The sequence below is a fragment of the Aspergillus niger genome (genome assembly GCF_000002855.4).
Source record: "Aspergillus niger supercontig An07".
In the NCBI taxonomy this organism is placed as follows: domain Eukaryota; kingdom Fungi; phylum Ascomycota; class Eurotiomycetes; order Eurotiales; family Aspergillaceae; genus Aspergillus; species Aspergillus niger.
Genome location: NT_166523.1, coordinates 2,281,677 through 2,301,709, shown reverse-complemented (window position 1 = coordinate 2,301,709; position 20,033 = coordinate 2,281,677). Strand labels below are relative to the sequence as shown.

At 49.0% G+C, this 20,033-nt stretch overlaps 10 protein-coding genes across 10 annotated transcripts; 5 read left to right on the top strand and 5 right to left on the bottom strand.

Moving 5' to 3' along the window:
- Nucleotides 1–35: 35 nt before the first annotated feature.
- Nucleotides 36–2,507, top strand: An07g10250 (uncharacterized protein; the record flags this gene model as incomplete). Its single annotated transcript, XM_001392063.3, has 1 exon — nt 36–2,507. The coding sequence occupies one exon, from the start codon at nt 36–38 to the stop codon at nt 2,505–2,507; it is 2,472 nt and encodes an 823-aa protein (XP_001392100.3).
- A 404-nt stretch (nt 2,508–2,911) lies between these two features.
- Nucleotides 2,912–4,273, top strand: An07g10240 (uncharacterized protein; the record flags this gene model as incomplete). The annotated part of the gene is made up of 4 exons (XM_001392062.3): nt 2,912–3,065; nt 3,132–3,167; nt 3,245–4,082; nt 4,150–4,273. 4 exons carry the CDS (start codon nt 2,912–2,914, stop codon nt 4,271–4,273), a joined length of 1,152 nt encoding a protein of 383 aa, XP_001392099.1.
- Nucleotides 4,274–4,603: 330 nt separating this feature from the next.
- Nucleotides 4,604–5,662, bottom strand: An07g10230 (uncharacterized protein; the record flags this gene model as incomplete). The annotated part of the gene is made up of 1 exon (XM_001392061.1): nt 4,604–5,662. The coding sequence occupies one exon, from the start codon at nt 5,660–5,662 to the stop codon at nt 4,604–4,606; it is 1,059 nt and encodes a 352-aa protein (XP_001392098.1).
- Nucleotides 5,663–6,060: 398 nt separating this feature from the next.
- Nucleotides 6,061–8,285, top strand: An07g10220 (uncharacterized protein; the record flags this gene model as incomplete). Its single annotated transcript, XM_001392060.3, has 5 exons — nt 6,061–6,125; nt 6,255–6,415; nt 6,480–7,685; nt 7,739–7,987; nt 8,071–8,285. 5 exons carry the CDS (start codon nt 6,061–6,063, stop codon nt 8,283–8,285), a joined length of 1,896 nt encoding a protein of 631 aa, XP_001392097.1.
- Nucleotides 8,286–8,653: 368 nt separating this feature from the next.
- Nucleotides 8,654–9,822, bottom strand: An07g10210 (uncharacterized protein; the record flags this gene model as incomplete). The annotated part of the gene is made up of 4 exons (XM_059748746.1): nt 8,654–8,845; nt 8,879–8,985; nt 9,112–9,331; nt 9,553–9,822. The coding sequence occupies 4 exons, from the start codon at nt 9,820–9,822 to the stop codon at nt 8,654–8,656; spliced, it is 789 nt and encodes a 262-aa protein (XP_059603846.1).
- A 911-nt stretch (nt 9,823–10,733) lies between these two features.
- On the top strand, nt 10,734–11,786 carry An07g10200 (uncharacterized protein; the record flags this gene model as incomplete). Its single annotated transcript, XM_001392058.3, has 3 exons — nt 10,734–10,859; nt 10,946–11,070; nt 11,294–11,786. 3 exons carry the CDS (start codon nt 10,734–10,736, stop codon nt 11,784–11,786), a joined length of 744 nt encoding a protein of 247 aa, XP_001392095.1.
- A 311-nt stretch (nt 11,787–12,097) lies between these two features.
- Nucleotides 12,098–13,048, bottom strand: An07g10190 (uncharacterized protein; the record flags this gene model as incomplete). Its single annotated transcript, XM_059748745.1, has 2 exons — nt 12,098–12,500; nt 12,570–13,048. The coding sequence occupies 2 exons, from the start codon at nt 13,046–13,048 to the stop codon at nt 12,098–12,100; spliced, it is 882 nt and encodes a 293-aa protein (XP_059603845.1).
- A 164-nt stretch (nt 13,049–13,212) lies between these two features.
- On the top strand, nt 13,213–13,714 carry An07g10180 (uncharacterized protein; the record flags this gene model as incomplete). Its single annotated transcript, XM_059748744.1, has 3 exons — nt 13,213–13,285; nt 13,381–13,581; nt 13,635–13,714. The coding sequence occupies 3 exons, from the start codon at nt 13,213–13,215 to the stop codon at nt 13,712–13,714; spliced, it is 354 nt and encodes a 117-aa protein (XP_059603844.1).
- Nucleotides 13,715–17,213: 3,499 nt separating this feature from the next.
- An07g10170 (uncharacterized protein) lies at nt 17,214–17,543 on the bottom strand (the record flags this gene model as incomplete). The annotated part of the gene is made up of 1 exon (XM_059748743.1): nt 17,214–17,543. The coding sequence occupies one exon, from the start codon at nt 17,541–17,543 to the stop codon at nt 17,214–17,216; it is 330 nt and encodes a 109-aa protein (XP_059603843.1).
- Nucleotides 17,544–18,674: 1,131 nt separating this feature from the next.
- On the bottom strand, nt 18,675–19,525 carry An07g10160 (uncharacterized protein; the record flags this gene model as incomplete). Its single annotated transcript, XM_059748742.1, has 3 exons — nt 18,675–18,776; nt 18,941–19,057; nt 19,388–19,525. The coding sequence occupies 3 exons, from the start codon at nt 19,523–19,525 to the stop codon at nt 18,675–18,677; spliced, it is 357 nt and encodes a 118-aa protein (XP_059603842.1).
- Between the last annotated feature and the right edge of the window lie 508 nt (nt 19,526–20,033).

Sequence of the window (20,033 nt, the reverse complement as noted above, 5' to 3'; positions counted from 1 at the left end):
GAGATTGAGAAGGCAATGCTGGGGTAAAGGCATTCATGAAACTCGGCACAACTGACTGCACAAGCCAGTGCTTGCTGGATGAACGCACTCTTGAGAGGGAGAGTACCACTTCCTATGCGCCTGATAATGTCAGGCCGGAGGCTTATCTGAGAGTGATTGATACGGTACTTATGGTGGACCGATGTCTCGAACGATACGGTACGTGCCGAGGTATTAGAGCGGTCCTCCGTGCTCCATACAACCGGGGAACTACTAGTATTACTGCGGGTATCTATCTAGTATACGCGTCAAAGTCGCGTGTCATAGCCGCCCTATGCTACTCCGTACCTCGGGGAGACCTCCCTGTATGTGAGCATAAGCTTGGATCAATGGAGGTCCTTAAACAGCTCCAAGCTTCTGTTACCCAAGCCTTTGGCGATTATTTCAAAGATGCCTACGAAATCATTCAACAAGAACTTGCTCTTCGAGACGCGAAGGTGCAGGCGGCCGAGGAGAGGGTTAGAGCTGCAGATGAAGCACGAAAAAGAACGGATGCTGAAATGGCCGCCTTGAAGGATGAGGTTACTCTCCTACGGAACGAGCTACGTCTCGGGGATGTTGGCTTCACTGAAGACCAAGTTACTGCTCAGAAGTCCCTCGAACTGGAGGCAACGTACGCGCCGCATCGTGCTATAGATCGTATATGTGCCAATCGCATGGACTCCGAGGGCTTCAGCTCTACTGAGATAACGCCTGTGAGGGATCTGTATGTCGCGCTCTACAGAGAAGCTCAGACGCTTATGAAAGCCTCTGGCGAACTTCGAAAACAAGTCAAACGTCACAAAAAAAAGTTGATGCATTGGAGAAAGAGCCTCGACCGCGACAACTTCACCTTGGTACTCGATGGGAAAGCAGTTGAATTTCAGCGGGCTAAGACAAACGGCTGTGAAGAACATTCAAGCTTGTTCACTGATTTATCAACACCTACTCCACTAAAATCTTCAGAATCGGCCATTCATCCAGTTTTACGAGGAGCTTCCGCCCCTATTTTGCATACTTTAGGAGTAGGTGCTTATGATAGATCTTCAAATGACGACGAGCGAAGGGAGCCGGCTGCAGCTCAGAGTGCAACTGCTCCGGCCGCAACTATCAAACGGAAACGTTCAGCATCACAACCGCCTCATCAGATATCCCCAGCAATTCATGACCATGTCATTATCCATAATTACAGTGGCCCAAGCCAGCCTATTTCAATCAAAGAGGAGAGCTTATCATCCAGCCCTTCGGGGAGGCCATTGTCTAGTTGCGAGGCTATTGGAACCCAGGACCTAGATGAGGTTGGTGTCATGGTTGAAACGCCAACTAAGAGAAAGAAGTATAAGGGAATTAGCTCCCAGCGAGCGGCTTCACCAGCGATTGAAACCAGATGCAAAGACCTGCCCCCAGCAACAGTTGATTCATTTTCGAGACGAGCCACGGTACTGCAATCAGTCGATGGCAACACGAGCACCAATAGATATGACCAACAGTTAGGCACAGCAGCCGCGAAGGGGTCAAAACCAAGACCTAAATACTCCATCTCGGCGATGGCTGAGGATGGCGAAGAGAATGACGCGGAAGCCGCTACACCAAATCGATTTGACACGTCGGCATCTGAAGCTAGGACGCCACGTTCAGATCCAGGCAAGGAAGGCCAATCTGCCGTACAGCGACTGGAGGGGCTTCTTGAAGGACCGGTACCTGCGAAGCAACAACTCCAGCCCAAAAGTACAATTAGCGAATTTACAAGGGGTCGCACAGTGCAAAGCTCCCCCTCTTCTGTTGGACGACCTTTGTCACATATATCCGAAAATAGCAGGAGAATACAGGCAAATGCTAAGTCAGAAAATATGCAGGGGGGTTCGAAACTTGATACTCAACATGACACCACTCAGGCCACCTCGTCTTCGGGCAGCGAAGCACAACGGATAGAGGAGAACGCCACGCGTATACAATATAGAGCTTTGCCGCTGCATTGTCTCGAACTCAGCCATTTCAAAATTAATCCAAATTATAATCAAGGGGTAGATTTTGCATTTAGCAGTGTCATCCGCACCACGGACGAGCGCAAGTGTGCAAAGGGTTGTATGCGCCCTGGCTGCTGCGGAGGCAAGTTCAATGCCATGGCACGCCTGGGCGGTCTTCCGACGAACGCAACCTCTAACAAGGACAGAGAACAGGAAGAGCGGAAGATTCTGGAGGACTATTTGGGAGAAGAAAGACATATACTCGATAAACTAAGCACAGAGGATCGGGAGAGCCTTCTGCAAGAGGCGAGCGCCAGGCTTATTGCCAATCGATTTGGGAAGCATAGGCATCACCACCAGCGATCAGGATCGCCACCTGGATACTGGCGCACAGATATGCCCGATACACAGGAATTGCAGCGTGATCATGAGGAGGCAAGGGAAATTGAAAGGGAGAAGGTGCGACACCGATATCGAGAGGCAATGCGCCCGGGTGGTCTCTGGAAGTTTGCAGATGAATGAAAACAGTGTAATTAAGGGCTGCGCTTTGGTTTACAGGGGAGCTTCTGAAAAAGCTGGCTAGGCAGTAAATAGATGCCGGGGTTTCCCCTACAGTGGCTTCCAATAAGTCTAAACATTGCCGTTTGTTTGTCCAAGTCACTGTCTATTAAACATTGTATTGTACTATGTATTGCATTTCTTGGCAAGCTCCCGACACGTGCCTTAGCCGCTACCGTGGTGCCTACCTCGGCCTACCTCTCCTTACCCACCCGTAACTAGCTTACGCCGTAGATAAAGTGGTTCTCCCAGCCCAGCTGACACGACTGGGAACGCTTGTTGGGACCTAGAGTCATTTCTTTGCCTGACACTTCTTGATACTGAAAACATCAAGCTTACCCCTATCTTTGCATGGTTTTCGCTTGAATATGGAATCCTCATGGCGTGCCCAAAATCCGATACCTGCCGCACTGTTGCAACCCTCCAAGTGGCTCCCACTGTACGAGGAGTTCGTGACGAAGAATGCTAGCTCTGTGAGCCAAGTAGAGTCCGCGTTGAGGTCTCTAACATACATCATCCCGGGTTAGTGCATGAAGCTTGAAGTACAGGAATTTGGTCGAGGAAATGAAAGGCTGAAACCGTGTGCAGGGAGATACCGAGATTCGGAGATAAGCTCAGAGTGCGGTACGTTATTCAAGTGTTTCTAATGGTGATCTTCTAGACAAGGAAGCCATTCGCTTGATTCTGACTTCTGTGAAAAGTGCATTCAGGGGTACAGCTTCTGTCACTCTACCATGACTCTCTGGTTTCGCGAGTCATTTCTAGGTTACCGTCAACAATCCCGCGGCCTACACCATCACCTCATGCGCGCTACACGAAGTATTGGACCTCCCACTCTTCACTGTATCAGAGAATCGCCCTCGCATTACAGATGATCCAATATACAGAACTGCTGTGGGAGATGGCGGCTCGGCGTCGTGGTGAGAAGGTGCGCTGGCGTGTCGTCGTATTAATCGAAGCCGCTAAGGCGATCTGTCGCCTGTTACTCCTTCGTCTCACCAACTCTAGACCATTGGTCAGCCCTCCACTTCCTGAGCGGGAAGTAGATCCCAGATCGCTGGAAGAAGAGGACAGTAGCGACTGGAATGGCATGCAGACCCCTATTAGCGAACGGTCGTCGGATCTGTGCTGGACTATGCCTCGCACAGGGCTGTCGCTTCCTTCTCTGCCTAATGTGGATGACCTTTCAAACTACTTGATATCCAAAGTTCTTACGGCCGACGATATCAAGCCACCGAAAATGCTGTTGCACCGAGTCACTGGCCAGGGCCAGTTTGCTGAGATTCTATACATCCTCCGACCAGTAGTTTATGCGCTCATGCTGCAACGATACTGCAAAGACAGGCGGAGTTGGAAACCCTGGCTTATCGGTTTTGGCATGGAGTATGGCTGTCGACAACTAGCCAAAGCTGATCTTCGCGAAAGAGTCGCAGGCGGCCTTCGGGGATTGACCGGGCTGGAGCGGGAGGAACTAAGGAAGAGAGGCTGGGCGATGGGTTGGTGGTTTATGCGCGGGGCTTTCTATGAGAATATTACCAAGTATGGCACTCTAGCCCTTCCCAAACTACTGATAAGGAGTTAAAGTATTGTACTAACTTTTACATAGATCCTGGTTGAAAGGGTTGACCGGCAAAATGAGGGGCAAACCTCTGCTTGATTTGGTAGGCAGTGTCATTGAGGATTACGAGTATCTCTGGGACAACTACTACTTCTCGACTACAACACTGTGATGTTCGCTGTGTCCTGCCAGCGTCAGATGTTTCTGCCATCTTTGCTAGCATTTTGCTTTACCTCGGAAGCCTCCTGTGCCTCACACAGCCGTCTTCTCGTACCTAATTTAGATACCCAATGACTTATCATCCCCAAGCTATCCCTTTTAATGTTACGAAACGCTATATTCTGTCTGTTTCAACTTGCACATTAGTGCAAAATGACACATCAGGCTCATATGCTTCCACTGAATTCAAGGGCATTCACACTGCAAAAGAAAGTGGGTATCATTTGGTCATTATTCCGTCAACTCTGCATCTGCGCTTGATAAAGGATAAACTCATGTTTGGCTAAGAGAGGACCTCTGTGGACCTTGCCCCGTACCATTCCAGCAACTCATGCTGAGCTTTTGTAGTGTTACTGGTCGAAGATAAGAGGAAGTCCCTGAGCTGCGTATTTTCTTCTTCTCCAGGCCAATCGACCTTTGGCCTTCCCTTCAACTCGAGCAACTCTTTTGCGGTGCCCCAACTGAATCGGCATTCGTTGCCCCATCCGAAAATCGGATCCATGTTTTTCTTTAACCAATTGGCACACTTTGAATCAGAGGGATAGCCGCTTCCCCAACTCTGCGGCACCACCGCCCTCGGTGAATCTTCCGCATGGGTGTCTTCGTATATAGCTTGATGACAGAGATCTAATGCGACGTCTCTGGTGACTTTGGCAGCAACACTTGCAGCACTCACGCACGGATATAACGAGTCGGCCTTCTTCGCCACGGTGATTCTGAGTGATGGAAATATCTTCTCGAGTTTCTGTTGGTAGGTTGCGGGGTTTCCAATCGTATCGATGTAGACCTCTCGCACGTCCATGTTGCGATCTTCAATGATTCCACGGATGAGTTCAATGGTAGCATCCATTGCTTGCGCATTCAGGTTATAAGCTCCCGTTCCAGGCCGCATCATACCGGACGAGATGTCACGCGCTGATAGTAGCTTCACGGCCCATCCGCAGGATTCGTGTAAGGGATTTCCCGGGGTACATAGTAGCTTCATGAGATTAGCGCGTACGCCGGGAGTGAGGGCTTTGCTGTCGTTGAAGCTGTAGTCACGAGTCAAGAGAGTATGGTGCAGATCTTGGGGCAAGTAGAAGGCGCTGTAGACCATGGGGCCTAGAACTGGACCGCGTCCGGCCTCGTCTACACCCAAGATAAGGTAATTTGGTGAAGAGTTCGTAGTAGGTTCATTAACTTTGGAGGTTGCAATGACGGGAGGACAGGGTGAATAGTAAGAATAGGACTCCCCGGCGAAAAGCCGAGAGTGATCTATACTTGGAGGGATGAAGAGGCCTGTTGCAGTAGTGGGAGACTCCCCCTGGAGAGGGGCAGTGGAGATGCCTGCAGATTCGCCCATACTTCTGTTGATTTCAGACGGGAGTTGTGATCACGACAAGCGAGAAAAGGAAGGAAGGGTGTAGTCGGGGAGTGCAACTAAAGATGAATGTTGAAAGTGAAAGATGGACGCGTCCCAAACGGTTCCGGACTAGCGGCGCTTCCGCGCGTGTTTGTTCGCCGCCCTCACGGATTCCAACTCCCCTCCGCAGCATTCATTCGCCATCCCCAAGACCTGGGATTTTCTTTCCCCTCTCCGTTAAATTGCAACTACGGTGAACTCCTACAGTCGCCTACTTACGTTTGGCACGGCAGATTCCCCGCGCATCCAGCCCGGTCCGTACGCGTCTTTACCACCACTGGACCCCTCTCGTTGCCTCCCTCAAAGCTGCCGCATACAGCTCCCGAATCTTCGGAACAATGGCTCCCCGGGGCCCTGCGAAGGCTCGCGAGTATGATTATGCCAATGTCGGCAAAGCTGGAAGGTCGGTATCATCGATGCCATGTCTCATTGATCGCCCCTGTTTAGTATTTTTTTTTTCTATCCCCTGCTCCCATTCCAGTCGCTTCCATCCATTATAATCTCGGGAGACTGATGCAGGCGACTTTCACAGGCGCACCGGGTTAATGTTGAAGGAAGGGAAACGTGATGAATATGGAATGGAAGAAGTTGATGGTATATTCTCTTCGCCCGAGACGTCGCCCGTAAAAGAGAATGGCTTCAGTGACCGAGCTGAGGATTCTACTGGTTCGGATGGCATGTCTATAGACGAAGGTGCGTTCGTGTCACAGCTCGCCATCATTTTGGCTATATACTAACGCTGATATTTATCGGGCAGGAAATGGTCCGAACCCCACCGATTTTCTCAAAAGCAGACGAAGCTCTTACTTCCCGCCTCCTGTTGCGCGCTCTCCTATGAAGACCGGGCTGACTGGCTCACCTCGGAGAACTCCCGGCTTGCGATCCTCCCAAAGTCCGCAACGCGAACAACCGTCTTCCAGTCCCTCAGACGGGAAGGGTCTGGGAAGTGCAAGGGGGGAATCACGACGAGATGTATCTCCACTTACTAGTCGTTCCATCAATGCGCCACCAGTCCTGAACCACGTCAATGGTGCACGGAACAACAAACTTAATGCTGAACCAACAGAGGAGCCTATGGACTCCGGCTTTTCCGATAGCGATGCTGAGAATCAGCTAAACACAGACGAGAACGGACATTCATTTGTACAGACACACGACGACTTCGTTGACAGCTTCACTGCGGGCGATGATGCATTGACGGACGACCATGCAGATGAACAAGACGACACTGGCGCCGACCTGGACTCGCCGGTAACCGTGTCAGAATCCCGCAGCAGGAGAGGACAGGCCAAACCCGTTCCAAGGGTTGTTAGAGGTGTGAAAGGCGCAAGGGCCGGAGCATCCACGGCCGCGCAGGAGCATGAGATTGAGGAAGAACAGCCGGCACAAAAACGCAAACGTCCGGGGAGGCCGCCGCGAACGCAACGCAAGTCTAGCAATGAAGTGGAGAAAGAACGGCCGTCGAAAAGGCCTAGGGTATCGGACAAAGCTGATAAAAACCCAAGTCCTTCAGGCAATGCAGAGCTGGACAAAGTGGTGGAGAACTATGTCAATCGCACAGGGCCATTGAAGGGTCGGAGTCTATATATCCTGAAGCGCGAAGTACCTTCCGAAGGCGCTGCCACCCATACAAGATCCGGGCGTGTTTCTGTAAGACCTCTTGCATACTGGCGAAATGAACGATGTGTCTATGGCGATGGTGAAGCTGTGGAGGGCCAGCGGTATCCGCTATCAACCATCAAGGAGATTATTCGCACGGAAGAACTCGAACCGGAGAAACCGAAATCGAATAAGCGCCGCCCTAATAAGAAGTCCAAATCAAGGAAGGGTAAAAACGACGATTCCTCGGATGAAGAAGACGGATATGTTGATCCTTGGGAGAAGGAAAGCGGGATTCTGCATGGCTATATCAGGAGGTGGGACGAGGAAGCCCAGGCAGTTGGTGAAGAAGAGGACATCGTTGGTATGTACTGTCCTTTGACTATGGTTGTCGTGTGCTAACGCATTCGCTTGTAGACCTTGCGTACGCCCCTGCTGGGATGGAGACAAGGAGTGTCAAGGACTCCTCGTGGCGGTTCGCCAAACTTCTCAGTTCGCCTTTCTTGGGCTCTGGGATCGTGGAACTGCCGCCTGGAGGAGTAAAGAAGCCCAAGAATTCCAAGAAGATGCACATGGTTTTCTACATCTGCCAGGGTCGGGTTCAAGTAGACATCTCCGGTGTTCGTTTCAGTGCCGGCAAAGGGTGTGTCTTCCAGGTACCGAGAGGTGAGTGAGCTCCGTATACACCTTCCCTTGACAAGATGGGAGACGTGGCCCCGTACCAATGGAAGTTCTAATTGAGTTTGCAGGCAACTATTACAGTTTTGCCAATACGCAGAATAAGGATGCCCGGCTGTTCTTCACTCAAGGCTGCGTCCCGGTGGAGAACGACGACTCTGCTCCCGGGTCGGCGACCAAACCCGGTGCCATGGATGGGGACTCCAGCACCCCGACTGGCCGTCCGACCGGCGTAAAAGGCCGACCGAAGGGCAAACAGAAAGCAGGCGGACGTAAGGCAACGTGATCTCGTATGAAACGTTGTGTCCGGGTTCGCTCTATACGTCTCCTATCATCTTGAAACACTCACCACCTATATCCTGCCCAGCACCGGGCTTTGACCTCTGGATTAGCGCTACTTACGTGAAATTGTTGGGATGGAAGTCTGCTTACGTCCTCAAGGCTTCGTCCCCCATCCTTTTCTTCTCCCGTGTTCTTTTCTTATTTTCTCCTTTTTTTTTTTTTTTTGCGGATAGTGGGTTATCATTGAACAAGAGGGCATGAGCTGTAGATTTATCGGAGTAACTTGAGGAGGATTAGGAGTACATTGTAGCAGGCTTTGCTTTCTTTTGTGTTGTTCCGTGTGTTCATACTTGACGCTTTGGAAGAAATGTATCAAATCTCCTCCATGATTTCATCATCCAGGTCATCCAACTCCAACGGCGGGAAGTCTCCTACCTCGACTTTCTCAGGCTTCACGAAAACACCAGTCTTATTCGGGCAGGTGAAGAACCTTTGGCCGCCTACGCTGCCATCGTTCTTCCCCAACGGCTCATCAAGCTCAATGCCAACCCAGATAGGGAGAGCCTCGGAATCTAATTGCACCTTCTTGGGGTCCACGCCCGGGAAAGGGATCGTAGGCACTGGACCAACAAACCGAATCGTTCCTCGTCGGATATGAGGCGGGGACGAGGGCAAGACGATAGCACGTTTATCAATAGCAATACCTAGATACGTACAATCATTAGGATTCTTCTGCTTCAAACCCCAGGACTGATCCTTTTCGAATCGAAAGTTCGCGGACCCAACTCCCCCGACCCGGGTAACAAGGTCGAGGATATCTTGTTACTCACCTCTTTGTTGAATCTCCGCCGCATCTCTCTCTGATTGCTGGCGGATCGACTCTTCGGGGGTTAGAGCGTTTGGATCGAACCGGCCAAGTTTTTGGTTCTTCTTCCATGCTAGGACGGAGTTCGAGAGTGATTCGTAGGTGGATGTAGGAAGGACGTATTTCTCGACGGATGATAGGTCGGTGAAATTTGGCCGGGCTGATTGAGGCCGAGTGTCGTGGACCTAGGTTGAGACATGAGTATAGGCTCATGGTATGAACCGGCAATCCTGGTTGAGATGTGTCTCCGAGTGGAACAAAAGGAAACCAAGGTCTTAAAGAAGCAAGACATGGATTCGTTGAGCGGGTGACAATCAAAACCGATCTTTAACCAGTAACTATAATCCCAGAGGCTGGGAAAGCCGAGGATGCCGGAAATTGAGATGAACAGAAGAACAAGACCTACCTCAATCTCACAACCTTTCATCAAACCCCAATCCCCAATGATGGAGTCGTCACCTTCAACCCATTGGTCAGGACGGCCTGGGGACTTGAGAAGCAGCCGCTGGCTACCGGGAGGTACGCCAGTCATGGTCTCCAGCTTGCCTTTGAGCTGCGAGACGCTCCATGTGGGAGTGATACGACGCTCTGTTAGCAAGCGTGGCTCGGCACTGGAGCTTGCCATGGGCGTGGTAATGGCGACAGAAATGTCCGCCGGTGTAGGTTGAAACGCCATGGTTTTGGAGCAATCCTAAGCTAGCAAGCGTGGCTGAGATAGAAGAGATATTGTGGAATCTGGACTGCTTTTAGAGCTCAACGATCTACTGCGTTGTCTCCGTCCGCGATTGCAATCCAGGGGGAACTTGATTCTTTTCTATCTTCACGAATTAGATAAAGTAGTGCCAAAAAGGGATGTTCGAAAGATGAAATAAGAAGACATAAATGAACTTGGAACCCTCAGTGAATTGCAAGTAATATTCAGGGTCAGGCTATACATCAATCATATATTTTGAGCTGCCCCGCGAGGGGCTTCCATTATAGGAAAATGTACAGAATTGGGAGGGGCCACAGGTGGGATTCCGAATAGCTTACAAGGTCTGAAAGGGGGAATTATGATACTGACCAGATCAGGACGCTTTCACTGATGGAGGAAAGCTAGAAGTAAGCTTGAAGCAATGGGTGGTGATATCAACGCCGAGAAGAATTGACAAGCAAGGGAATTGCTACTAGTCTCCATGTTCCTGATAAATCGTGGAGATGTTTGCTTCCTTTGATGCCAAACCGCCAATGAGCACGTGGTGTACGGTATTCGATTACCTGATGATTAATATTACATACAGTATCTCCTAGAAATTACCGATACCATACAGCATACACAGAGCGAGATGACGTCTTGTGTGTAGAAAATCGGCCCCTCCTCCAAACATCCAATTTTATTCCGTTTCTTTGCACGTTTTCAGCTCGCGATCATTCAATCTACTTCTACATCGCGCTGCAGTTCAGAGGTTCGAGTTGTTTCTTAGGCTACGGCGGGGTGCGATAATCTAGAGAACGACCCCCAAAGTCTCGTAGGAACACAGTTAATCTCTATCGTGGGAGGGGTCTCCTGAGGATCAGTGTGGGAAACCAAGAGAGAAAACAACCACGATGGCTGCCCCGAATGTTCCGGCCCTGGCAAACGTCCCCTCGGATGATCAGGAAGCGTACGAAGAGAAGAATGTTCATGAAGTGTACCAACAAATTGCCAGTCATTTTTCCTCCACTCGTTACAAGGTACTACTGCTTCTCACTCCGCCGAATTCAACCCCTCCTCGATAATTCAATTGCGACCTCGGAATTCTCTGTTAACCCTTCAACAGCCTTGGCCCATTGTGGAACAGTTTCTCAGAGGTTTAGAGCCCGGTTCCGTTGGTTTGGATGTGGGATGCGGCAATGGGAAGTATTTGGCCGTGAACCGTGAGGTCTTTATTGTTGCTTCCGATAGGTATGTTTCTCTCCCTTGCACTCCCGGCCATGGAATATTTCGTCTCGTCTTGGCTATTGGCTTTCAATTTCAGTTTTGTTTCTTTCTATATACTGTATTTCGTATATGGGTATTCTCATGTCATTCCTGTCCAAAAGATAAAAAAAAGAAACCTCCCCCTCTCTGTCGTTGTGCGCAGGCATTCACCTTCCATTGTATTTCAAAGCTGATCATTCCATACCAGATCCGCGAATTTGGCTCAAATTGCGCAAAAGCATCAGCCACACTCAACCATCATAGCCGATATTCTCCACCTCCCACATCCGGATTCTTTCTTCGACTTCGCCATTTCAATTGCCGTTATCCACCACCTTTCCACTCCTGATCGAAGGGTCCAAGCTATTCGTGAAATCCTGCGCACGCTAAAACCTGCCACCAAAAAATCTCCGGGTGGGAGAGCGCTGATCTATGCTTGGGCCCTGGAACAGAAAAACAGCCGTCGAGGTTGGGACAAAGGTGATCCGCAAGATATAATGGTCCCCTGGGTCATGAAGGGAACCTCTTCCGCGGACGCTCCTTCCGACGAGCCAAAGGTATTCCATCGGTATTACCACCTTTATGAGGAGTCGGAGCTCGAGCAGGATATCAACAAGGCGGGAGGTCATGTCCTGGAGTCGGGATATGAAAAAGACAACTGGTGGGCGATCGCAGCACGGACAAACTCGGAATCATCATGAGATACATGATTGCAGTGGGATCATCGAGAGCCAGCCTCGAAGCCCGTCATCCACATCTGCATAGCACTCACGACAGGAACGACGATACGAGCATTGGGCTCGTCAAATTGAGGCCTCCTCTCGAAGGTGCCCTTTCATGTGTAGCAAGATCAAAGCCAGATGAGGATAATGAAAAACGCGCACACACGCACTCGGAAGAGCTCTTGTATGACAAGCCTCCCATGAGTGAAGAAGATATACCTCCAACCAGCGCTATGCAATTCGTAATAACGCAAAACACACAGGCATAGACATCGTTTTCTTCATGCCCTCTACGGGAGGGTTCGAGGGGGAAGACCGAGGTTGGGTCCAAGATGGCTACTGTGACCACCCAGATCCAAGGGTCGCCCCAATCTATAAGGTTCGCGAGGGGCCGGAAAAGTTGGGTGCGGTGCAAATGCAGGCACTCCAGCGGTAAGCTCTTCCACGGAAGGAAGTTGGGGGGGAGGGGGGATCGGACGGGATGTCGATCCTTTTCTTGGTCGAGATAGAGACGTGCTGGCTCTGCGAGTTCGGGGCGCTGGCGGATCTATGGCAGTACTTGATAATGAGAACGGGACTACTCCCGCTCGACGCGCCATTTCCTGTTCTCCCAGTTGCCAGTGCATGGCTTCTGCAGCCCTCCACGGAATGGCCATCTCTTCTGCTACCTTTGACCACATCTCTGCTTTGAACCTGCAATGACAATCAACAACCGTCTTTTAATGATCTCGAGGCGCCGCCTCGCTATCGCATAGAACATACCTTTCGTATAACCTTGCAAGTTTGTTCTTTTTATCCTCATCCCACTCACTTCTGCGTTCCAAGTAATTCTGATAGTGTAGACGGCAACTGATGGCACTTCGGCCAGGAAGCCGTTTACTAATATCCTCCCATTTCATACCGCTTCCTCGTAGCTCGATGATAAGGGCATCCTCCTCCGGGGACCACTTGGATTGCTTTTTAGCCGGCGACTCTGCAGTGTGGGCAGGTTGAAGGCGCTTGGCAGGCACCGTAGCCGGAATTTTAGACGTAAGCTGGGGCACTGGGGGGACCGAGGACAACGATGCTGGAGCAGCTACTGGCAACGCAGGTGCTACCGAGGGCGGCGGGATTGCGCTGGGTGGGTAGCCAGGCGCTGTCGTCACCGAGGCGGCTTCCTCTTCATCCTGGGGCTTCAGCAGCAGTGAGATATCCACTTTGGCGGGAGGAGGTAAGATAGCGTGATTTTGTAACGCAATCATATGCGCGGTTCGCAGCGGAAAATTCCTTTCTCAAGTAAAGATATGTGTAGCAGAGAGCACCATATGCTAAGATGTATAGAAAATGATAGCTCAGAAGCCCAGTCTGACTAGATGCAGAGATGGAACGACCCGGGAGGGGGAAGAAGTTGTAGGATAACGAGAAGATGAAAGAGATCAAGAATATATCCACCGAAGATAGAAGCGAGAAAGCCCGGGTTACCGAAGACGTCCCAACCAGTGAGACGAATTAGTACCCTTGTTGGTACTTCTTCTGTTTTCCCCCCAAAAAAATCCACTAGTTAGTGGCGAGTGTATTGGTGGCACTGCGGCAGTGTCGATAGGGCAAAAGAAGAGAGACCGCCAATTAATCTCCGAAACTCTTGGAGTGGATGTGCGAGGGGGAGATGGATGGAAAGCAAAAAGCGATAATGCAGACAAGAGTATACGTCTGGCGAAAGTCACATATAATGACGGGGTGTTCAGGACGGAGAAAAAGTTGATATGTCCGATAGGTGTCGAGCCGATGGCGTCAAGTTGAGGTCGAACGAAATTTAGTAAGGATCAGAATATAGTAGTGTTTGAACAGTCGAGAATACTTCTGGGGCTGAAGAATATACTAGGAGCAGCAGTGGGCACCAGTTAAGTATAAGCAAGATTGTCAAATAGGGTGGGATAGCAACGAGGGTAAATGGAAGAAGAGGTAGAGAAGTTGAAGACGGGAGGGAAAAGAGAGTTAGGGAAAGGGAGAAAGGGCCAGACGAGACAGATGAAACGTCTGGAGATGCATAAGAAGAAAGATCATCGGGGACCGTTGACAGCTGGTTGGCGCAGCAAATAAGAAGCTCAGCAGTAATAATGCTGCTATGGGGAGGGTAAAAGAAGCTAACGAAGAGGCGAGGCCAGGGCCAGTGGGTTCGAGAAACCGTTTAATAAATAAAGATTATTTACTAGAGATCATTAGTGAGCCGTCGTTATTATTCCTGATTATTTTTATTTTATTTTATTTAACTCATTCATTTTTCCTTTTTTTATCACTTCTTCCTAGTTATTCTATTCTGTTTTCTTGTTCTGTTCCAATTTCATTTGCCCCTCGAGGAAAAGCCGTTATTCCTCCCCCCCCTCCCTCTCTCCTCCTCCCAACTCACTGCCTTTAGTCCAATAAAAAGTCAGTCAGAAACGGTTAAGGTCCACGCCCAGCCGTCAAGTCATAAAGGGAAGAGTATCAGAGACTACGGTACTTCCATTAGTGGGATCTGAAGTAACCTATCTATCTATCTGGTACATTGGCTTGAGTCCTGTCTGTAAGTGCATATGTTGACAGGAAGAGCGGAAGAAAAGCAAAGCAGGAGGGAGGGAATGAAGAAAACAGGAAAGAAATACAATAAAAATGAATTGAAATTAATCAACTCTGATCATCATGATAATGAAATGATGAGATTCATCTTCCCTCAACAATAATCCCACACCCCCCCCCCATTTAGAGCAAGGATCAAAACGGCACTGGGCACAACCAAAATAATAATAAATACTATTATCAACGCGGCGATGATTATCAAAACGGTTCCACACCCGGGTACTATACTTGACGGGAAGGGCCTTACTGGCGGTCAAACCTCTCCGGAAGAACGTTCGAGCCCAGCCTCGGTCATGTTAATGACTCGGTTGGTTGGTTGGTGAGTTGGCTGGCGAAACAGGATGGATGCAATCAACTCCGTCCTAGCCTTACCTAAGGTACCTGCCCACCTCCTACCAAAGACTTGTTGACTGTCTGCTCCGGACTCACCCAAGAGAAGCTCAAGCTGGGACGCGAGTCCCTTTTAGGACGGCCATCATAATCATCAACATCATCATCGTCGTCATGACCATAAACGTACTGATAAAAATAAAATAAAATAAGATAAAATAAAATAAAATAAAATACGAATAAGTATGGTTAATAATGATATATTATTTCAAACAGGTTGGAGACACACAGTCGGTACTAACTCACGGCAATGCTCTATCCAGTTGCGTTATCCTGTTCATTACGGATATAGATAGAAATGTCATTCGAAGTATAGATGATAAGTATGGATAGATAGATGTCTTGTCTGTAGTGGGATGAAAACTTTCTGGCATACACATGTTGGCAAAACGATCGAATATGCCTTGTGCTGCTGCATCTTTAATTTAAACCGCATTATCTTCGAACTTTCCTACTGATCCTAACTAGAACTTGGTCTGCCCATTTGGGGTGCTTTTTAGGTGCTTCATGTGGGTGTCCAAGGGAAGAGGAAGTTGCATCTATGCATAGCACACTGTCTGGTAATCCTCAGGAGGGGCAGCATTGGTATTGCTAGAAATGGAAAAGGCAGTGAGCAGCCAGTGTCTAAGCCACAGGTGGGTAATAGTAGTGGGTATAGTTGGTGGGGAGTTGTTTTTCACTTGGCCTTGAACAACCGGGAACCCCGGTATAGGACCCGAAGGTTAGTTAGGGTAATTGTCTTGAACAGAAATTAGGAGGAAATAATCTCATTAGACGGCTGAGGAGCATGGTTTCTCCCTGTGGAGAAAACCACCGCCCTAAGCCGGGAAGTGGAATGGTCTTAGAAGCTCCAACCAGAGGGCGAAAACGGCCGATAATGGGGAGCATGCGTAACGACGACGGCGTCAAGTCCCCAGAGGAGGCTTTCCAAACCACCACCCGTCGGCCGAAACGGCGAAATTGGAGAAGAGAATGTACTTTTTTCACTTAGACGTGGAAAAGGACGGGAAGGAATCGGCTGACTTTCTGGCATTACTCTTCCAAAAAAAAAAAATACTAATCCTACTAGACGGAATGCAACTCAGTATTTTCAGCAAAATCCAGAATATAAAGCTCATTTACTCTCTTCCCGTGTTTTCACAGAATTTGTTACTCATTTATTCCAATTTGTTTCAAATTGCTGTTATTTTTCCTTTCTTTCGTTTCTTTTTGTAATTTCCTTTTTCGGAATACCCGGTTTTCTTCATCGTATTTTTGATTGGGCGCCGCTCAATCTAATTAAATTTCCGAGGCCCAACGGCCATGGGTTGCTCCAGCCAATTAGTCCCAGACCGTCTGGATGGATCTGTCAACGGCGAACGAACCCCAAGCCTGGAACGGCAAGTATCGTCCTAGGTAATATCGCTAGCCAGGCGCTAACTAGGATCCGGGGTCTTTTAGCACCAGTTCGCCTCGTCCACCTTTCTGCACTTCTTGCCTTAATTGACTGGCCTTATCGGTCCAAACGTCAGCATAGTCCCATCCATGATGAATATCTTCCCGTTCTTCGGGTAAGTCTGAGCGTCCATGTTGAGGCCAATTTAATTGACTCTTCTTTTTGCTGCCTCACAGCCTAGCCTTTGATCAGTCCAGATGAGATCAGGAATAAGTAAGATGATGAGCAAGTACTTACTTTGTAGTTTTCGTCCCTTTTGTGATCTGGCAGCTCCAATAAGGGACAGAGAAGAAAAAGTGATACATCCACTCGTGGTGCTGTCAATCAGGTGACAAGGCGGCAAATGGTTCTCTGCCGAGCCTGCACTGGTGGATCAAGGCGGGTTCATCTCTCTCGTAAATGGGCTTTTTTGTTCCCTTAATGTTCTAAATGGTAATATGAAGCTTCGCTTCTCTGTTCCTACTTTGTAGCTAGGTGCGTCCTAAGGTTATCTTTTGGTGTCCATTTACCTATTTTGTCGGGCTAGCAGAAATTGGAGAGCGGCCTTTGCTTTTCCTGCTGTATTTTTTTTCTTGTTTTATTTTTCTTGCCTTTCCCTTTTCTGCTTCTCTTGGTGTTGTTTTTTACTCCCCATTTTCCCCCAAAAGCATGTGTAGGCAAGGTTTCTACCCTTAATCCCTGTCGAGTGTGACGCACTTATTCTCCGAACCCATCAGTCAACATGTTAATGGCTCTGCCACAAGCAGCAAGTGATACCAGTAGTATCGAGTAGATACTCCAAAAGTACAGTAGTATAGTAGCAGGAACGCAAAGATCTTAGCGCCCAATCAGCTGGTACAGTCAAGGCGAGCCATTCAGGTTTTCGCATTTGTTTACTTCCGGGCCTTGGATGCATGAAACACAAGAGCCCTAATGTAGGCAAAATGTTTTTGGTCCTTTCCTTTCTTTTGAGATGAGGAAAATTGTATGGGATCTGATATAGATTGCTATGAAATTAGTACCATCACCTTGAGTCTCTTGCCTGCTAAAGGAGGGGGCACCATGGTGCCATGAGAGAGGAGGTGGTACCATACCTTACTATAGTACACAGGATCTACAACCTTCTGATTCATTTTATTTCCCAATTTCAGTGCATGTTGCCGAGACTCTTCGTCGGCGACAATTTTTTGCTTGTTTGCAAAGTCCGCTGTGGCTCGTCGAATTCTATTCATGTGGCAGATATTACTATGGGGTAATGGGTATTGATTACCGTCCCGTTTAAACCCTCGCGGATAACGGTTGAGATTTCGCGATCTCCGGGTCTCGATGGCTCCCATTAAATTAGGAACTGTTGATCGTTTGGGCTGGAACCGCAAAAGTGCTGGTACGGCCTGCTTCCAGACTCGCTAAACCGAACTGATTGCCGCCAAAGACGCGTCGGTCTCTTTTCTCTCTGCGCTTGTCTCTGCACTATGTACCCATATGGCAAAGATTGATGGGCCAATCTCCCATTCACATTGTCTTCAACACAGTAGGTCCTTCACACTTGTCTCCATCACTTGTGAACTTGGGGGGGAGGAGAGGGCGATGTGCCGTTCGCTTTTTTTTTTTTTTATTTATTTTTTTTGCTGGCTTATGTCTTATTTTCCCCTCTCCCGTCAACTACCAGTCCGAAGCAAGATCTCACTGCTACCTATATACAATACTGCTAACTAAGTAAGCAAAGCATTTCAACAGAGAACCATCTTCTGGTTCAGGGAAACAGAGGGTAACAATGGGTATGTTTGGGTAAAAGAGGAGGGCTGCGGAGAACCTGGATCACGGCTGGACATCGAACGACGGGGCCGGCGGGAACAAGGGGTTTCCCGCGCAGCTGCAAGCCTGCAAGATTACCTAGGGACCAGTGGAGACGGGTCAAACGGTGGCTTGCCTTAAAATCATTCTTCCGACAAGAGTGGCGGAGGCACCAGAACCTATCCATGCCCAATCAGCACCAGCTTGGGCCCCGTGTTGACAGGCTAAGTGGGACCGACAACGCCAGCTTAGTCCGTTCCATTACTCAGTGACATGGCAAACGCACTGGCGGTCGCAGGGCGCGAGGCTTGATTTCGAAGCTCTCTTTCTCTCTGTGTTCTCGCACCGATGGACCTTAATGGGAGAGGGGTGAAGGGACACTCGCTACGAGGCTTGGGAGCCTAACTGTGTCTAGTTTTGTACTAACTGTTAGAAGTATCTAGTAAGTAAATACTACTCCGTAGTAAGTCCCGTTTTGGCCCCCCTCCTTCTCTCTCCCCTCCTTCTTCCTCCCCTCTATGCTCCAATAACCTCCAATCCACTTCGAACTGGATCTGTTCAGTATTGAGTGTTCACTACTACTTGTAGTATAGTAATTATAACTAAGTGGTGGCAGCTATCTCTTCACACTCACCGGTAGTCAAGCCGCTGTCTAGTATAAACTCCAATGGGGATTACGTACAACTCGATGTGGCAACGCAATTCGCATCGTCGATAGCTGCGTACCCTACCCCCAAGTAATCATGTACCATTCTACCATCCTGTGTAGGAGCTTCCTGTACAAAGTAGCTTTCAAATTGCCTTGCTCTGTCTTGAGTGATTACACTTGGCAATGGCGGTTCTTCCGTTTTCTTGGATATTTAAAATAAGTTGGTGCGACTCTACCGACAAACCATGGAAAAGCAGGCTGCGAGTCTCGCCAATTATAGTTTTGGCGAACGAGCAATCCACGAACACACAATGGCATCCAGGGTGACGCAGAAGATGCAGTCCACCTACCATGGAACCAGAGGCGGTAAGTCACCGCCGGATAGATCCATTCGGAGAATTCATGGGTCTGAACGACACAAACATGGGCCCCTTCGTGACGCGAGCCATATTACTGCAACACATCCAGCTTTGACCCGATCGATAAACATCATCGTCATCAGCACCATTATGGCGACCTCTCTATGAGGCCTTTTTCTCTCTTCTGCCGATTGATCTTGACTTTCAAAGACAGACAGATACTCAACTCTCACTCAGCTTTTATCATTCTCTTGGATCTATCCTCGAACAAAACTGTCCAATGACGATTATGATGCCACCGTCCATACCAGGCGAAACACTACGTATAGCGTAAACAACTGTGGGTTACGCTCTGCCGTTGGTCTAGAACTTTTCGTACATCTACTACAATTTCTCTCCTCTTGTCGAAATGCGTCGAGCTGCTGCTTTGCTGAGTCGAGTCTAGGGCCCGAACGAACATCATCCAAATCCCGATTGTGGCTAGACTAAATTCGTTCCAGACGATCATCATAGCCATCACCCCTTATGATAGTTGACTAGTAGTTAGGGGCCAAGCAGAAAGTACAAAAGTCTCTGCTGCTAGTAGTAGTGCGAGTACTCAAGACTTCCACTGCGTAACGGTGGCCAGATGGCAAGATCAGCCTCCACATCCGGTTGGTTGAACAAGGAGACCTTGAATTGTGCGGTCTATCGCCCCTCCCCTCGTGTTCAAGGCAAGCTCGGAGTTACACACACATGAAGTTTGTAAATTTTATTATTTTTTTGCCCCCCATCTCCACTCCATGTCTCTTATACTTCGGTCAAACCAGCTGTAAACTTTTGAAGCTTGTTGTACAACAAGCAGATCCCCAGCGGCTGGCATTGGGACGGGGTTCAGCCGTCATTCAATATGCATTGAGGGTTTACGGAGCTCACCAATTTCCATAATTACCGCATCTGAGCATACTCGGTACTCAACCAGTGCTCAGTGGCTTTGAACAAGACCTCACTGAAGTGGACATCTGGATAAGGCGGTCACACTACGA